At 38.5% G+C, this 19,224-nt stretch overlaps 1 protein-coding gene across 4 annotated transcripts in view; it reads left to right on the top strand.

Annotated features, from left to right (window-relative positions):
* The window catches only part of cdh8 (cadherin 8), a 103,907-nt gene that overhangs the window by 73,831 nt on the left and 10,852 nt on the right, over window positions 1-19,224 (top strand). For all 4 annotated transcript variants that reach the window (XM_022212777.2, XM_022212774.2, XM_022212776.2 and 1 more), the window contains one exon: window positions 6,939-7,186. In XM_022212777.2, coding sequence (XP_022068469.1) covers window positions 6,939-7,186 — 248 coding nt within the window. The remainder of the gene's footprint in view (window positions 1-6,938; window positions 7,187-19,224) is intronic.

The raw sequence follows: 19,224 nt of genomic DNA, 5'->3' as shown, positions 1-19,224 counted from the left end.
GTAAGACCTGGAAACCTTCAGGAAAATGTGAGGAAAGGTTAGCCTACCTTCTCTGACTCTGCCAGGTATTAAACCCTCTTTGTTATTGTGATCAACAACTGTTAAGTTAACAATGAACATGTTAAAGATGGCAAGCTTGGACAAGGAATTGGACTGTACAACAAGACAGGGCCATTTGGTTCTTTTGGTGTTTTTACATCATTAGCTGTCTCACATGTACGTTGGCCCACTGGTTGTGGAGAAAGTTTCATTATCACAGCATGTTCCAACATAACAAGTTGCCACTTGATGCTATTTTGCAGCAGAATCATTGCTGCACTGTGGGCTTAACACTGCCCAAGATGGTTGTGATTGGTTTAAAGAAATATACATTATCATTCAAAAGTTTGTTCTCACCCAGGCAATTTCATGTTTTCCATGAAACAGAACTGATGGTTGCTGGAAAGGGGCCTCTGTACCCTATTTCTGATTAATTTAATGTTATCTTCATTGACAAAAAAAATGCTTTTCTTTTAAAAATGAGGACATTTCTAAGTGACCCAAAGCTTTAGAATGGTGGTATAGATAAGCATTTTCCCTTCTGGCTGAATGATAATCAGCTGCAGTCAGACCATTCTCCAGCACTGACACAGTGCTGCAGAGGTAGGTGTGTCTATGTGAGATTATAGCAACCTATAGTCTCACATTGCAGTCTGTATAAAAACTAATGTTTCATTCTAAATGAAACATAGCAGCAGATTGCTGTGCTATTTCAAGTGAATTTTTGTGTCTTTGCTTGTAGAGAAGGGTTCACTCAACAGCATCACATCAAATATTAAATACTGCCCCCTCAGTTGCTTGGAGGCTAAAAGATCACAGGCTGTTTGGTATATCTTGCTGAAATCTATTTTTCTTTTTTATTCAAGAATGTATGCAAGAAAAGAACAACAATAAATTCAAATTTCACCTTTGACATAGATTTTGCTGGAGGTAAAACACAAGACAGGATAATTTTATTTTCACATTTCAGCCTTGCCCATTTAACTGTAACTCTCTCAGCTTGAGGCAAATTGTTACATCTTGTAAATAGGTTCAGCTCACATTCAAACTTTGGGTAAATTTGGTTTTGCTGACACCCACAATTCCATCATCATAAGAGCAGATGGACTGAACCTAAAGTTGCTTGTTTTTCAAACAAACAAATCCACATGTGAGGGCCCCAAAAGCTACTTTAGTGGAGCAGTTGCTGCTTAATGGCCTTGCTCAAAGGTACAATGGCAGTAGTTTAAAGAAGGAAAGACAAGATTTGTTCAATATGTTCATCAAGATGTGCCCAGGTGTATGGGCCTGAGGAAAACAAATTAGCAACATTCCTGCCACCAATCTTGAATCTTTCCCCTTGGGACGGATAAATTAGTGCAGAATGCCATGATGAAATGCAAATATTTTTTTAAAGTATGGCACAGAAAACACATGCTTAACTGCTGATCGAATAAGTGTCCCGGAATTGTTTTATTTATTTATTTTTTCATTTATTTTTGTCATAGAACGTGATGTGTTTCTAGATGTGCAGTTTCATTATTTCCTGTAGGATAAAAGCTCTCGAGGTTTGAGTGTGGATGTCATTTAGAGCACCAGTCTTATATTGATCTCAGTAATGAAGTATGTGAAATTTATATTTGAACACTACAATGAATTGTAATAACACTGTGACCTGCAAATAAGTTTCAATGCACCTGTATGTCAAGGACACCAGTGGAAAATCAAACCTGGATTTGAACGCATGGTATCAAAGATACCACAGCACATGGTATTTATATATGTATGTATTCTATATTCTAAATTTATTGAGCTTGGTACCTTGGTAAGACATGTTTGCATATATTAGGTCATGCATATGATTGATGGATCTTAAATCTTAAGTCATGGTTGGCTCAGTGTCTGCCGAGAACAGCTATGCATCACTAAAATGCACAATGCCATTGTGTTGTGATGTAAAATGACATTACCCCAAGGACATGTGGTGTGACTTTGTCAAAGTGTGAACAATGAACTGCGTGGGAGGTGGAATGTATAAGAGCTAAGGCAATCAGTTGGGACTACAATTCACTGCCACTAAAGAAAACATCAGTGCTGCAGAACAAACTTGACACAAAGTCATAAAATTTCTAACTGTTGACAAAGCAAATGTCAAATGTGTTAGTCTTTTCGGCAACCTCCACTTCCATGTCCCGCAGAGAGAATTACTCTTCCCATGTCTGCTCAGTTTTCGCTCAGTCGTCCTGAGATGGCTGCCAGTAAACTTAGGCAAAATAGAAGGCATTTGCACACTTACTGTTTTTGCATCCCTCTAGACGGCAGTGTCTCATGCTGAAATGAGTAAAAGAAGCATTTGTGATGGTTTTTCTCCTTTGTTGTAAACCTTCAGCAGTTTTATCCACCAATCAGGACAACAAAAGAAAAGAGTCAGTGCAACTTTTCCCCCAACATCCTGTCCCCTCAATAGCTGTACAAGTCTAAAAACTGCCATCTAATGCGGAATTCAAATTATTAAAGATCCTTTGCGGCAAGGTTAAAACATATTGATCTAACTGAGGCTGGAGAGGCACAAACCAAGGGAGAGATTCTTTGCTGTTTGAGTTTTAAGCTTTTTATCTGCACGCCCCCAGGCCTGTCGAGGGATGTTAGTGGGATGCTGAGCTTTCACCCCTGCAGCCAATGCTGAACTTTGAAGTCTCTAAATGGCCTGTGTGTACATACTGATTTGATGCTAACGCTTGAGTGAGACTGAAGAATGACACAGTGGAGTTGAGGGGTGGGACACAAAGGCAAAACGGTGTTAACACGGGAGAAACAAGAATGTTCCTTTGTTGCAGAATTTGATTTCCCTGCTTGAAAAAAATAAGACTCATTCAGTTAAACCATGTAGTTTACTGGGAACATATGAGCATGTAGACTGGCTATGCAACTTTCACTGTATAGTGTTGACTGGCTCGAGCATTTTCTTTTTGCACTTAGGCAATGAATCTCTTAATAATCAACAGTAGCTGTTCAACAGTAGCACAATGCATACTAATAAAAATCAGAGTGCCTCTCCCAGGATTATTCAGTCAAAGCACCATGTTCGTTTATTGAATTTAGAATTTGAACGGGTCAAAATATGACTTGTATTCTGATTCTGCTGTTAGGATAATATACAGTTTTAAAATAGCGTTCACTGATGCCTTATTTGATTTTGTAAACAATATTGAAACTAATTATAATTAAACTTAACCAGGGTAATTAAAGAAGCTGTTTATCGCTGTGTTTTCCTTAAAGAGGATTTTTGTGTAATTAAATAAGCCTGCAACAGTGAAAGCCCCCCTCTCCCCTTTCCAGTCTCTGTTAGGACACCAGAATCCGATCTTGTTTCTACATGCTGTCATCTGGGAATAATACTAAAATATTTTGATAAAAGAGCAACAAAGCAGAGTGAGCCAATTTTACTGAATGAGTTTTATGTGGATGCGTTGCTATACTCTTAAGTGGGAAGAAGCTCACGAAAATGCTCGTAATGGAAACAATGCTGCTTAAATACTAAATAACAGAAACCTAGGGTCAAACTCTGGGTCTAGCTTCAGCTCTGGAGCATTTTAGCTTCTTTTTGTTCACTTTTTGGGTCTAAGGGCCCATATGCTTCACTTTAGAAGGGTAAAGTCATACATTTTTATCATTAGTTGGTGGAGAACATACTGAGCTAAAAAAAGAATGTTGGACTCACATTGATCAGGTGACAACAACACACGGTTGGATTTACTAGCAACTATGTGCTGAAACATTTTCTGTCACAATTTAATGATAGTGTCTCAATCGTAAATAAATAGATTAAATAAATGCACAAATAAACAGACATACAGTATGTGTAGCTTTAATTTGGCAGTCTCTCTCCACATACACTACCAGACAAAAGTTTGGGCACACCTTCTCATTGAAAGCTTTTTATTCATTTGTATTGTCTTCTACATTGTAGATTAATACTGAAAATTGACACTTTTTTTGTTTACAGCATAATTGCATATGTATTCTTTTATAGTTTTGATGTCTTCAGTATTCATCTACAATGTAGAACATAATTAAATAAAAACCATTGAATTAGAAGTTGTGTCCAAACTTTTGACTGGTAATGTAGATGTTGAGATGACAGTGGTTACATTTTGAGAGAATATTGCTGGAATTGTGTTCAGTTCCAAACATCCCAGCTCAGTTTTGGTTCATATCAGTAAAGCAATGGACTACCTAAAATAATAATCAGATGTCTGAACTGTGGACACCAGTTTATAAATACAAACATAACAGCTTCACCTCTGCTGCAAAACCAGTGTTTGAACTCAAAATTGACTTTCAAATTACCATTCATTTTGAAATCCAGGGCTTTCCCACCTCTCCATTTCGGTATAATTATTTTCAGTATCAAGCCACACCTCATGCAGGGCTCATTCTCTGCTACCTCTGAATTAAAGTGTAATCCATTTGCTCAAGGTCCAGCCACACTCTGTACTTTCTCGGCATGGACGGAGGGATCAGAGAGAGCGAAAAGGAAGGAATGGAGGACAGGGGTGGATGTCAAGTTGGGAGGAGGGTGAGGAGGAGAAGAAGGGGAGGTTGATAATGAGTGTTCCAAAGAGCTTCTCTGACCATGGAGAAGTGGGGCTTGGAGAGGCTTCAGGGGCTTCGGTCTTTCTGCTAGTGTCCTGATGCCAGGAGTGTAGCAGTGTGGAAGTCGGGTCTCCTCCATGTCCTCCTGGCTGCTGCTGTCTCACAGCTGGACCCCCAGACTCCCTTCCACATGCCTTGTCTGCCCCTAGAACTCTCACCACTAGCCCTGCCTAACCTCAGGGACAATTCCTCTTGCCTGCCCCCTCTTTCTCTAACTGAATACATTTCTCGTTTTGTTCATCTCCCTCCTCTCAGGCCTCCTTTCTCCCCCAAGCCAGCTCCTGTCCCCTCAAGCGGCAAGGCCCAGTTTTGATTTCCCTATAAATCCTGGTTATGGAGCGTGGAAGTGACTTGATCCCATTATTCTAGTAGTATGAGAGCGACCAGGAGTGATTCAGAATGAAATTGTGACAGTCTGGGGTGTCCTCAGAGATACCAAGAAAGTAAATTGTGACTCTCCTCTTTCTTAAATATTAAGGATGGGCCGTTTGTAAAGGAGATATTGCATATCAGTTGAAAAGACGGATTAAACAGATATGTCAGTCACACAATGACAAGTGCTGTACAAAATAGTTTTATTTCTTTTTGGAAGATTGTAGGTTCCATTGATAGTCTTGGAATAAGCACCTGTCTCATTTATTTTATGTGAACTGGGTGTAATCACAGTATGAAAGTGCAAGTAATGTGCTGTCACTGAAAGGGAAATTTGTGTTTTTTCAAGCTGATAAAGGTTGGCAAATATTTTCAGGTTATGCTACTCTGAGAATTGTAATTCCATTGACCGACTGATTTAATTTAAAACAATGATGAAATTATTTCTGCTTGCTGCAATATACAACACCGTAGACATTATAGCAACATCTTAAAATCTCTTTCTCTTCAAAATAAAGTCTGTTCACATGTAATTTGGATGTAATTATAGTATCTATTAAATGTGTGATATAATGATAGTAGCAGCATGCACTGCTGTCTGCCACAGTGTCTGTAATGATATGACCACTGGGAGGCACATAATTTAGGAATGTTCAAATCTTTCAAAAGGGATTTTAAGCTGGAATTGTAGTTTATTATTGCCATTGCTGTAAATGTCAATTTCTTAGTGAAACATATGAATCTCAGTGCAGCTGGGATCATTAGGGATCAGAAAACAAATGTTGATTTTCACAGTGGTGAAAAAAACACACACTCTCTTAAATGAAAGTAGAGGAACATTTTAGGCAACACACACCCGATTATTAAAAGTAAAAGTTGTGATTATGCAGAGGTCTCTGTTTTAGCTTGTACTGCTTTAGCTGGTCTAGTTGGTGGTACCGTTAATTGCTTTATACGTAACTGGGTGTGCTCCTACATTCCCCATAATGAAACTCAATGGTGTCTTTAATTGCACCCTACTTCCATGGTAAACCTCCATATGTTTCAGACAGCCAGTTTCTAATATTAGTTTTGTGACTTTGTTCCAAGTGGAGGTAACTCTGATGACATGATCAAGGTTATTTTCAGACTCTGTTCAGAGCCAGAATATATAACATTGTTTTCACAGGCTGAGTAATGTTTCTTATGACAAGTGACCTGAATATATACAATGCCCCTTTAATCTCAAACAATGCAGTGCATTTTTATAAGGGGATGTTTAGTACAGACCTTTTTTTTTTTTTTATCAGAATGATGTCACTGTCATTAATGCAGGGCAGCACAGACTACCATTGAAAAGTTTGGGGTTACTTAGAAATGTCCTTATTTTTGAAAGAAAAGCATTTTTTTCAGTGAAGATAACACTAAATTAATCAAAAATACAGTCTAGACTTTGCTAATGTGATAAATTACTATTCTAGCTGGACATTTTTAATGGAATACCTACATACTACCTACCTACTAAGGACAGAGGACAATTTCTAGCAACCATCACTCCTGTGTTCTAATGCTACATTGTGTTCGCTAATCATATTGAAATGCTAATTGATAATTAGAAAACCCTTGTGCAATTAAGCACATAAATAAAGTGTGAGTTTTCATGGAAAACATGAAATTGTCTGGGTGACCCCAAACTTTGAACAGTAGTATAGATATATCATTTGTAAAGTAGCATTAGATAAAACTATTTAATTAAGATACAAGAATATCCAAACTGTATTTTATACAGTAATGAAGTAATGTACATTATGTTATACCAGTGGATGGTGCATTACATTATATTATAGATATATCAAACAGTTCTGAGTTAAACTGCAGCAGTTTTGACCACTTTTATTCTTACTCCCTTACAGCCTTTAGACTATGAGAGCAAGAGAGCCTACACACTTAAAGTTGAAGCTACCAACATCCGCTCAGAGCCCAACAGTGGTGTGCCCTTCAAGGATACAGCCACTGTAAAGATTGTGGTGGAAGACTCAGATGAGCCTCCTGTTTTCTCCAAACCCATGTACTTAATGGACGTGAGCGAGAATGCCCCCATCAACACGGTCATAGGGACAGTCAACGCCAGGGATCCAGACTCTACTGGGAGCCTCGTCAGGTAAGATGCACTTAGTTGTGTTGAGAAATTAGATTCACTGAAAAGTTGAGGATTGAATTGTGGACAATGAAAAAATACAAATGCAACAACTTTAGGTATATAAAACATCTACTGCCACTATCACAGCACACAACGGTAGAACCATGGCACAACAAATATCTTGTTATACGTATAATGGAAAATGTTGGGAATCAATGAGTGACTATAAAATTGAAACTTGGCAGAGAAAATATTCTTCAGATAGATAAATCCAATAATAAGAGTGACTGTCACCTGAGGAGTGATGATCACAGCCAATGTTGAATTTAGAATCGCAAGAAGATAATTTTAAGTTCCAAATATTGAGTCACTACTTGTGTGTCCTTAGAAATATAGCAGTAAGTTAGTGTGGCTATACCAGGCGCTGAGCCGTGGTGAGGCAGGATTACTGGTAAGTGGCAGGAGGACGGCATGGAGACCTTAAAGCTGCTGTCCGGAGTTTCCGTTTGTTTTCAATTTATGTATTATTTTTTAACAAAGCTTAAATGTGTTAGTCTAGTTCGATACTATAATATAAAGTTAGTATAACGCGATATGAAAATTTATTCCTGAGCTCCGCCTTCCTCTCATAGACCCCCATGTTATTCCAAAAAGCGCCGGTCGCTGCCGACCAATCAAGTTCGAGCTTCAGCTTTGTCATGCTGTCAATCAACGGTTACACGCACAGCAAGCAAGCCCATGCAGAGGTGGGCGAGCTACGCACTACGCAACCGCGCGCACATTTGTTTTGCTTGTGGAGGAGAGAGCATCAGGGCTCAGCAACTTCCAGAAAAGTTACCAATCCCACAGCTTGTCAGGCCAAGAGACTTGCAGGACATTTTTTTGCTCGAGGTGCTCGCGTCGCTCCCCGACCACGGCCTCCATAGCCCGCCTGACGGCTTCGTTTAGATGCCCGACCTCTGGAGGAAGATGTTGGGGCGTCTGGGACATACTCTTCATCAGAGGAGTCATGCAATTCTGAACTCTAGATAAAAATAAATAAACAATGTAACACATATACACGCGTAAATGCACTAAGTTTGATAAACAACGTCATCGAGAGGGATACACGAGTGTAATCACATATTGAAACTTTACTCGTTCGTCCTAGCAGATTCATGTTATTTTGGTATTAGGACAAGTTAGACTCAATACAGCATTCTAACGTAATTCCTTTATTATTTACTAAATGTACTAAATGTAAACGAGTGGGAAACAGCAAAACAGGCAAGATGCTGCAGCACTCCGGGCACTTCTCTCAGGTACTGCGCGCGTGCACAAATAAAGGGGCGAAATCAGAGGGAGGGACCAACAGTGTTTTGGGAGACGCTGCGATTCAAACTCCGGACAGCAGCTTTAAGACAGGCGGTACACAAAGGAAGTTCAAAGACAGATTCCGATGATAATGCTTTTATATGAAAAAGTTTTAGAGATTTCAAAGAAGCAACTGACCAATCAATGAACACATTAACTCCCCTCGCATGCTTTTTTTTTACTGTTGTGACTGAATGGTGTAAATTTTAACCCTTTGGAATCAACAGACACGTGGACGCATCAAAATCACATGAGATTTAAGATGACATAGCAGAAATGTACAGCGTCGCTGAGTCTCTGTTTCAACTTACTTTGAAAGTGCGGATTTGAAACTTTTCACCAGTTTTTGTATTGTGTTGACATACCAAGTAAAACCAGAGCAATGATAAATAATAAACGCTATGCTTTTTCCTGAATGTTGTCACATTTGGTGCAAATTTGTTACAGGATGAAACAGTAAAAATTGGTGATCCTGTGGAGAGTGCTTGCAAGCCAAAAAAAAAAATGCTGGCAAGAAAAACAAGCAGAAAAACATGACATTCCCTTCCTATTGGTCGAAAGTGCACCACATCAGCCAGTGTGTTCAATCACACAGGTGAGGTTGAGCTGAAAAAAGACACAGGGTTCAGATCCAACCAAAACTGCAGAACTGTTCGTTAAAATCAGCTCTTAACACATTCATGTCTCTCCAACTTCACGTGGCACACTGCTCTTTATGAAAGGTTAAACCCAGAGAAAATAAAGCATTTTAGTCTCTCACTTTCATTTTTATGCAGGAATTCCCTTGACTAATTATAATGTAACTGCTGTTGTCAATATGCACATTTGTGAATGTCTAATTTTTAACAATTTGCAAGGTAATGTAAGCAAGTGTTTTTGGTATGAATGTTGTATTTGTTAGATGTTTGCCACATTTGTGCGTTAGCTAAGATGAAGTCAAATTAAAGTATGATTGCCATTCACTACCTTGTCAAACTCTTGTCACAAAATGCAGGACACTTGTTTGACTTATATTTGATAGCACGGGCATGATGTAATTATGTTATCTATCACATTCACTAACCTGTCACTTCTGTGACATTATGTCTGTCTGCAGGATGCTTTGCAAAGTTGGACATGTTGGCTCCCTCACTCTGTCAGCTATGACATAAGTCAAATCATGCCATAATTTAGTTTGTGCGTCTGCTTTGTCAACGCTCCCGTGAGATTCTGCCACAGCACTTGTGCTTGTAGCTATGCCCCTCACTGGCACACGCATCCGTTCTCCAGTAGACCTGTGGTGGGTAGAAGTGAAGTGCTGCACATGCACACACACTGCCCTGCTGTCACAGAATGAGGCGACTCATTTTAAAACACTGTCTTTATGTACGTAACAGTACTAATATAATATATATATTAGCATGCCTGAGACATATATATATATATATATATATATATATGTATATGAATCATAACTACTTTTGAGAAATGGCACCATGATGTCTTATCTTCTGCTCCCTCTAAAAACAACTTCTATTATTTTACATAGGAACACCAGTCTTTGCTTGTTATCTGCTCAGAGCGACCAGATGGTCTCAACACTAATTTACCACTGTGGCAGAAACAGTGTAGTTCTTCGTTTGGAGAAGAGGGGTTTAACCTTTGCAGGGAGCCTTGGAGGCTTCACGCATCAAACTGTCTGGTGTTCTACACAGAGATATCTGACAACAGTGAGCTATTGACAGGACCTCAGCCTTTACTGCTTACCCATTTGCTATTGAATGACCAGAGCAAGACGGTACCAAAACTTTCAAAAGAAAAGGCTCTTTAACTTAGCTTCAAGAAGTTGATGGAAAGAATAGGTTAACAAATGAGTCTTTTCAGACTATAATGACTTGTTTTAATAAAATGGTTGACACTGTGGCATGCAATTAAATCTCTCCATGTCCCTGACCTTTGGAGACTGCAGTAGCGTCTTTGGCAGTGAGGAAATGACTCAATGATTGTTCTCATTTCCACAGACGTACAAAAAAAAGTAGATTATAAATTGAAGGCAGCATAACTTTCTCTTTCATTCTATGGCCAGCCCTGCTATGCTCTCCTCTTGTTTGACTTATTCTTGGAAATACCAGAAGGGCACCTTGAGGATAGGTTATACAGGCAATTTCTCTCCCTCCATCTTGGCATTTCATTAATTCTCCAGTGACTTGCTGACCGCATTCCCAGGACAACATTCAACAGGTTGAGTGTAATTGCATGGCGAGCAGAGAGCAGACTGTGTGTATAGATTGGCTAAGGCTATAGAGCAGGGCTGGTTCATTCTACTTCCCCCACCCCCCCACCACCACGTTTTTTGGTGGCATCTTCATGTTTAGTGATGAGATTGCCAGGAGGAATTGGGGCTCTGAGGTTGCATGATGTCCCTTCACTAGTAAAAGGAGCAGTATATTTTGTGTATAATGACATCTTTTTGCCTCTGTCCTTATTCCATGCCATGGTGCCCGTGTGTTTGTTGATGCAGGTCTGTGCTTTATATGTTAGAGGGAGATAAAGAGACAAGTAATCACTTTAAAAATGAGTGATTTTCTTCTTCCATCTGAAGAGTATAAAAGTGCACTTCATCATGAAATTTATTCATGTCATTATTGCATTTTATTCTGAATTGGGTGCAGTATTAACAGTCGGTTGTGTTCACATACTCTCTGTATTTGCTTCCTTCAGTCGATCATTATTGAAAGAAAAAGTGACTAAATAATGAATGAGTGTGGCTGCAGATGGCAGCACCCTGCTGACATGATCTCTTTGCCCATTTACTGCTGTGAATCTGTCCAGATATCAACATCCTGTCTTGGCACTTGTTAAGTGTTTTGAGCATGATACAGCGTGAACTGAGTCATCGACTGCCATCTTTATTTACCAAGCCCTTTGCCTTTTTACATTTATGTTTATTTCGCTCTTGCTTTCTTTTTTTTTCAAACTTATTAAACACACAGTCTTTATTAGACTTTTAATCGCCAGTTTTATAATTTTGTAGAGATGATGTTATGTTCAGAATGGATTATTGCTCAAGGGCTTTGTGTGACTGTCAGGCTAAAGAAAAAAACGAAAATCTCCTGCCGTCACAGAAACAGAATAGGGCCTTTCAAAATGTTCTTGAGGGCTGTTAGATTTTTTAATAAAGCTCATTTTCAAACTTTCAATTTTATTCTCAGAGAGAAAGCAGAAGAATAACAAGCGGCTAATAGAATGCTGTAGTAATCATTTGCCAGCTGTGAAGCCACTGATCATCATGGAAATAATAGAGGTACATGCACACACTAGCAGAAATTTACTTGCAAGTTTTTTTTGTCATGATAAATTGATTTATCCATGTCCAATTATACATTTTTTACCCCCTTTCTCCTTTCAATCCTTCAAGATGATCTATAACACATGTCAAGAGTTTCCTTTGTGAGGGGATAAGATGAAACAAACTATTGTCATTGAAGACTTAATATGATGCATCACCCTCACCAAAGACCATTTGATTTTACTTCCAGCCAGGGTTTGTATTAGTCTGTATCTCTGAGCTTTGTGCTGGTAAAATGATTACAGTCTGGAAGATTTTAATCCTTCCAAATGTACTGGCTGACAGAAGGCTGTGGCCTCAGTAATGCCTCTTACAAGATCACAAGTATGTTCTAAATAATGGAAAATTTGGACAAAAGCCCGAATAGACAACAAGCCAAATATTTTGACTCTGTCTTTTGTTTCTTTTGATTATTGAGTAATCGTTTGGTGTAAAACATTATAAAAGTGTGAAAAAAAAATGCCTGTCTCAATTTCCCTGTCCAAAGTGTCAACTTCAAACATTGAATTTTGTTCAGGCAACAGTCCAAAACCCCCAAACAGTCAGTTCATATTGCTGTAACACAGTAAATCCACACATGAGAAAAGTGAGGTTTTGGATATTGAAATGATTAATTAATTACAAAAATACCTGCCGACTATTGTATCAGTCAACTAATTGATGAATCAACTGTAGTCTTTTTTTGGATAACTGAAAACAAAGTCCCTGCGACCCTAATGAGGATGAAGCGGTGTATAGAGAATGGATGGATGGATGAAAACAAAGTGTGATTGAAACAAACCTGGAGAGGGCTGATACACTATAAAATGCATTATGTATTGGCTGTAAAACTGCTAATGAAAAACAATCAGCCCACAATGTCCTCCTCACTTTGTTCTGTCTCTTTCTTTCAACCTTGTGGGCTTTTATTTTCTTAGTGTTTCAAAAATTTCGCCGAGGACAGATTCTGCAAAACCAAACTATCATCACTCAAGCTGAATCTATATTTGTGCAACGGCTGCTGTAATAGCAGCATTAATGTGGACTCGCTTCTGCCACCATCTGAACAAGCTCTCAAGTCGACCCCTGTGATTAGGATCGTTCTACGTCTTATTCCCCCCTCCTGCCATACCAGACCAAAACAGTCTGAGTCTAAACCACTTGGGGCGAGTGCTCTGGTGGGCTGCCATGTCCTCTGCACTCAAGAGACAAACAACCCCTTAGCTGTACTTAATGCACCCAACCAATAACATTTCAGGTGCACTCCATGAAATACTCCCTCAGTATTGCTTCTCTCTGGAGCCTGTGCTCTGTCGTTTTCTACCTGACTGATCACAAATAAAAAGCAATGTGACATCTGGCAGTCACTCAGGTTGTCTGACACGAACTGCTGGATTTCATAGAATAGCAGAGTGTATTTTATTTCAAAAAATTGGTACTGTGACAAGCATTGCCAAAATGTGCTTTGGATTTTGAACAAATTTCATTTCCATCTTTGCCTTCTTTGTTCCTTTTTTTTGTTCATATTTTTGAATGTAATTGCTGTAGTGTAATGAAATTTTGTGAATCTTGTTTTGTTCTGCAGTTTTTGCTATGTTGTTACGGCATGGTTGACAGCTGTCATGCTGCATATGGTAATACAAGCAGTCAAGTAAGTGAGACTATTTGCAAACAAATGGAAATTTAATGTCATTTAGCCAGGTTTTTTTTCACAATGATTTTTTTGTTTGTTTTTGATGTTTTCTTATTAACGGTTTAAATTAGTTCGTACTCTTGAGAAAATTCTTCTTCCTTTTTAACAACAAACAAACAAATAAATACATAAAATGGCCTGAGAAACAACCTGACTAAAATGCAGTGTTTGAACACACATGGTCAGAATTCAGGGAATGGCAAAATTAGTTTAACATCTGTGATCCTCCTGGTCGATTTACTGACATAATAACAAGCAGGAATGTCAGAGGCATTTTGTTCTCTGCAGAAAAAAAGAATAAACGTTCTCAATCTTTTCACCTCTTCTTCCTCCAAATGGTACAGGCACTCAGTCATTCACATGCGCACATTCACACACATTCACAGTCGACAGAGGTAAAAACCGAACAAACCTTTTCACGGCTATTCCACCTTTAATCTCTGTAGTACATAGACTGATATATATATTGTGATACTGCGTACTCTGTATGTGCATAACACTGGTATAAGAGTGAATGTAAGATAATAAACAACAAGAGTGGATTGAGAGGCAGGACTGCCAGTACATGAGTCATTCCAGAATTGACGGACATTTGGGCTACAAAAACAGACCTTCTGTTTTGCAATTTCTTGCTACATATTCATTAATAATAGGTAATAAATTATCAAAGGCTTGACTAGCTCAAACATTAATGGTGCCATTTTTGTGACATTTTTGTGTTCACAATCAGGTACGATTCATTGTGTCATATTGTACTTGCTGTTTGCTAACCCTACTCTAATCACAGTAACAGGGTTGCTAATTCATGCTAATGTTAACTTTTTCTCAAGAGCAGAAGCTAGATATTTAGCTAACTGCTACTGCTGACCAAGAGACAAACTTATTTATGTGGAGAAGTAAAGAAAAACATAAAAATAATTTGTCTTTTTCTGATAATATGCATACCAGTGTCACATGCAGTTGATTGAGACATTAAATCAAGGCTGACAAAGTTATAAAAATATGAAAAAATAGAAGGGAGAACATAACTTTGCTCTACCCATTCTTTTGAAAAACTGTTTGATGTCAATTCCAGCATATTATGTAATTCACTGTTTTCTTCTTCTACCTGCTAACAAGGTTATGCTAACATGGTTGCATGATTATTGTGGCACACATTTCATGAATGACAATTATTATTTCAAATATTATGTTAATTTAAAAACAAATGTTCCCAGAATTACAAGACATCAATGAAAAAAAAATATAATACCAAAATAAAGAGATTTAAATTTAATTTTAACTGTTTTATTTCAGATTCAATTTGGTCATCAGGGGGTGGGACAAGAGAAAAATAGCATTTTAGTGGGAACTCCTTGGTATTATTTGGTATTTTTAAAAAAAATAAAATTTAAACATTCTTTTCTTCTAGTTTTTTTCTAGATTTGGTTTAGAAAAGAACGTTTACACAACAACTGCTTGTTTTAATATATCTCTATAAATTTCCCAAATTATAATGACACTATGTGACTTTTGAAATGAGCAGTTAAAATTGTTCCTCCTTAGAATGAAAATGTGAGTTCACAAGCGATAAAACACTCCTTAAATCAGTTTAATATGTGCCGTTGTTCTGCTGATACAGTGTCACTTGGTCTCCGAGTTTACGGTGGCTGCTTTCAGCTAAAGTTAGTACACTTTAGACAGAAATTGCTGTCTAACTGGCATCAGTGATCCACTTTCTTAACAACTCTTACATGCTACTTATTATTATTATGCAGTTGTCACTTGTGGTTACAGGGCTTTTCATTACATCTGATAAACCTAATGTTGTTATCATGGTTAATTTTTCTGACTTAACAAAGTAACCTCTAGAGCTACAGGAGACATTACACTATGTATTAAATAAGTCACGTGGCCTTACAATTTTTGTCTTAAGTACTTAATCTTGTTTTCACCACATAGAAAATCAGGGTTCAGAATGATGCATAAGTTGCCGAGTTTCAGAAAAGTACTATGCTTAGTATCTTTTATTGACTTTCATCGTATAATACAGATTTTCAATGTTTTGCCAATTCATTGTCAGTTTGTGTTGAATGTTTGTCATGTTGTGATACAGAGCCCACATCACAACATAGAGCTAGAAGTTAAATGGTGGCAGATGTGGGTCACCACCATTGGTGTTATTGCTGTGTTCAAAATCAGGTAAGATTCATTATGTCTCCAAATGATTTAACTTCAATTAGTGATTCATGTTCATCTCTTTATTTTAAAATGAAAGACAATTTAATAATTGTTACAATTTTATAAAAGTCTTATTTGTAATGGTGGGAGACAATTAAAAAATGTATCTAATTAATTACAGGCTTTGTGATTAATTAATTTTAATTAATCACATTTTTGTCAAACAGCAATATTTGACACAATAAGTAATTATATTCAATTCAAATATATTTTGGTTGACAGTTGAATCAGTGAATAGACATATACGTGTTTAGAATTTAAAATTTATAAAATGAATACAATTTTAAAATGGGACATAGAAAAAAAAGTGATTTGGATGATTTAAAGCCGGGATTTAGTTGTTTTTTCCGCTGTATGGCTATAACAAAAGCATAAGTAGTTCCAGGAATTATTATTGAAAGATATACATTTTTGTGGTTTAAGTTATTACTCTGCCGAGGCTCCGCTTCTTTGGCAGTGTAATAACTTAAAACACAAAAATGTTGGTTTAATTTCTATTTATCTGCATTTTTCATCTGTCTACTACATTCACAGATTTCTGCAAACTCAAAAATGCAATTATAGCAATATATTCAACATTTTACAATTTTTTTTGTGAACTAAAGCACTTTCATTGTCTTCTAAAGTGGTCTATTGTGGGATGGCTACACCATTAGCAGAAGCTAACATTAGCTCGGATGCTAACAGCAACATATTTTGCATTGAGGTGATGCTGTCAGCTTGAAGTGTTGTGGTGATCAGAAAACTCTTTGTTGCACAATTTGCAAACAACCACGCTTTTATACAAGCTGCAATCGGGAAGACTTCTAAAACAAAACTTTCCTCCCAACAAGCACAATGTGTTCTCATTTTCCTTCACTGTTCACCAAACCTTGTGTGCTGACATCACTCCTGTGTATCTTCTTCACTGCAGACCATAGACCGTATGCAGCAGACAGACTTTAGGTTCATTACTGCCACCTACTGGGCTGGAGTGTTCATCAGTGTTACCGGTGTGTCACAAATTATGGAACTGAGAAAGGTGTGATTCAATGCATTCATTTAACGCGTTAATTCTTCTGTAATTAATTAATCGAAATTACCGCATTCAATTCCCAGCCCTACTTATTAGTTAATGTGAGAGAATTATGTGATGGGGACGAAAGGAAAATCACTGAGCAGTTAGCATGAGCGATGATAACCTCTGCAGCTAAAGAGAGAAGATTGCCACCCACAGAAACTCCAACAGGGAAGATGTCTCAGCCATACTGTTTGATAGACAGAAATGTGGCATACATCAGTGCAACAATCCAAAAATGAGCAGAAATAAGAAGAACAATCTCACTGATTACAGCTTATAGTTACCTTTTTTTATTATTATTCACAGAACAGCTCCTGTCCCACTGATGCAGTTTGATTAGAGTATTATGTTTGTTTTTATTGAGGCTGAATATTTCTGGGTGTCTGCTGCATCAGTTGTAAGAGAGCTACTCTGCCGTAAAATATTTGACACAAACTGCCTCTACGTGATGTTTAAGTGTTAGACTGAGGTCAGTCCAATGCTGTTTAAAGGCTTGTGAAAGATAAAGCAAAGCTGAGACAAGCTGATACAAACACACACAGACGCGTGCACGCATTTGCACCCATTCTCACATCACACTCAGGGAAGCTGTGCACGTATAACGCTGGATATCATTTTTTATTTGCTTTTAATTCTTTTCACATCACGTTGTCAGTTTGAGTGACAGGTGGCAGAACATTTCAGGGTCTGTCTCCTCGCTTCCACGTGAGGCTGTCAGAGTTTGACTGGGATCCACTCAGTCTGCAGGAGAGAGCCTGCTCCCAGGTGGTTTGCTGCTGTCTGCCTGTCTTGAAAGTGCTCTGCGTCTGCAGGGCAAGAGAGAAAGAGAAGAGGGGTATGGGGGGAGTGGTGGGGGTGGTGGGAAGAGGAGTGTGTGTGTGTGTGTGTGTGTGTGTGTGTGTGTGTGTGTGTGTGTGTGTGTGTGTTGGGGGTGGGGGGGGGGGGGGGTGGGGGTGGGGGGTCCTTATGGACCTCTCCCAGCCTGGCGTCTGGAGGATTTTACACCATTTCATCTCAAAAATGGAAATGTCACGGCTCGGTACATCTCCCCAACAATTGGAATCTGGGCCAGTGGATTATTTATTTCATTTCCAACCATTCTTGTATAAGCAGCACCCTCCTTCACATAAATAGTTGTTGTGACTTTGTCTTTGGCATTTTCTGTTGCTCTTTCTCTGTTTCTCTTTCCTCTGTGTCTCTTCCATCCTCCCTCTCCCTTTTTTCTCAACCGAATAAATACAGCAGGGTTCCTGCCAACAGGTTTGCACTGATAGGGATGAGCAGTTCCAATGTGAGATGGTATGAGACCCAGGGTGAGGAAAGAAGGGAGACAGGGTGAGCAGGGCGTCTGGTGGCCGAGGGATGTCTGCATGGGGAAGGGGGTTTGCAAAGAATTGGATAGGGGGATTGGATTAGGAAGAGCTTGAGACCCAGCTGGATGGAAAAAAGAAAAAAAAAATGCTCTCACTGTTGGAGGGGAAAGATATTGTGAGGGAGGATGTGAGAGTGAGACAGAGAAAAAGGAGCAGGGACAGTTTGTCCTGAAGGTATGGAAATGCTTATGCAGTACATGGTGTAATTAGCTCACGTGAATCATTGCAGCCTTGTGTTTTGGGTGAGTAGGATGTTTATGACAGTCACACATAATGGCAAATGAAATGTGTGAAACCAAAGATGACCCATAATGACAGATTCTTTTTTAGTCAGTTTTGTGTGGGCCTGTCCCAAGAATTGGCGCTATGCGCGTTGCAACATGAAAGAGCGATTTCACAGCTTCAAGTGGCATTGGAAAATTCTCTTTTATGTGCACTCCAATTTCATACTCGCTGCTTGAGTTTTTTTTTTTTTTGCTGAAGAGTTTTATGTGTTGCCACTGTATTTTTAAGACTGTACAAGTCTCAAAAAGTCAGTGTGTCAGTAGCAGGGTCACAGAGGAATAGAATCATGAAAAGAACAGTTTGACAAATGCTTCCCCTGAAGGATACATTTTAACGTGTGCAATTTTATTTATTCACAAGGATCTAATAGTGGCTACTGGCTTGGAAAGAAAACAAAATCATTTTTTTCTAAAATCAGACAAGGTCAGTCTAAACAGATAGGTCATTGGTTCATGTCTATTACATCCATTATCCCCTCTTACCCCCCCCTTGGTTGTTTGTGGGTTGTGTGTGACACAATGCCATCCTAAGTCATTAATGCAAAGCCTTTGGGAGCCATTGAGTGTTGACAGATCCCAAACAGGGTTAACAACACCTCATCTCTTACCCTGACATAACATGTACTAATGGTCTTTTTTGCTGGAGGGAGGTGTTGCCTTGATTGGGGGGAGGGCTTCTTAGATTAGGCTTTATTGTCCTCTACTGCTCATGTGAAGGCTGTAATTATTCCTCAGATGATAATTATTGATTTCCTACTGTTTTTAATGT

The sequence above is a fragment of the Acanthochromis polyacanthus genome, chromosome 2 (genome assembly GCF_021347895.1).
Source record: "Acanthochromis polyacanthus isolate Apoly-LR-REF ecotype Palm Island chromosome 2, KAUST_Apoly_ChrSc, whole genome shotgun sequence".
Taxonomy (NCBI): domain Eukaryota; kingdom Metazoa; phylum Chordata; class Actinopteri; family Pomacentridae; genus Acanthochromis; species Acanthochromis polyacanthus.
This window is presented reverse-complemented; position numbering and strand designations above follow the sequence as displayed.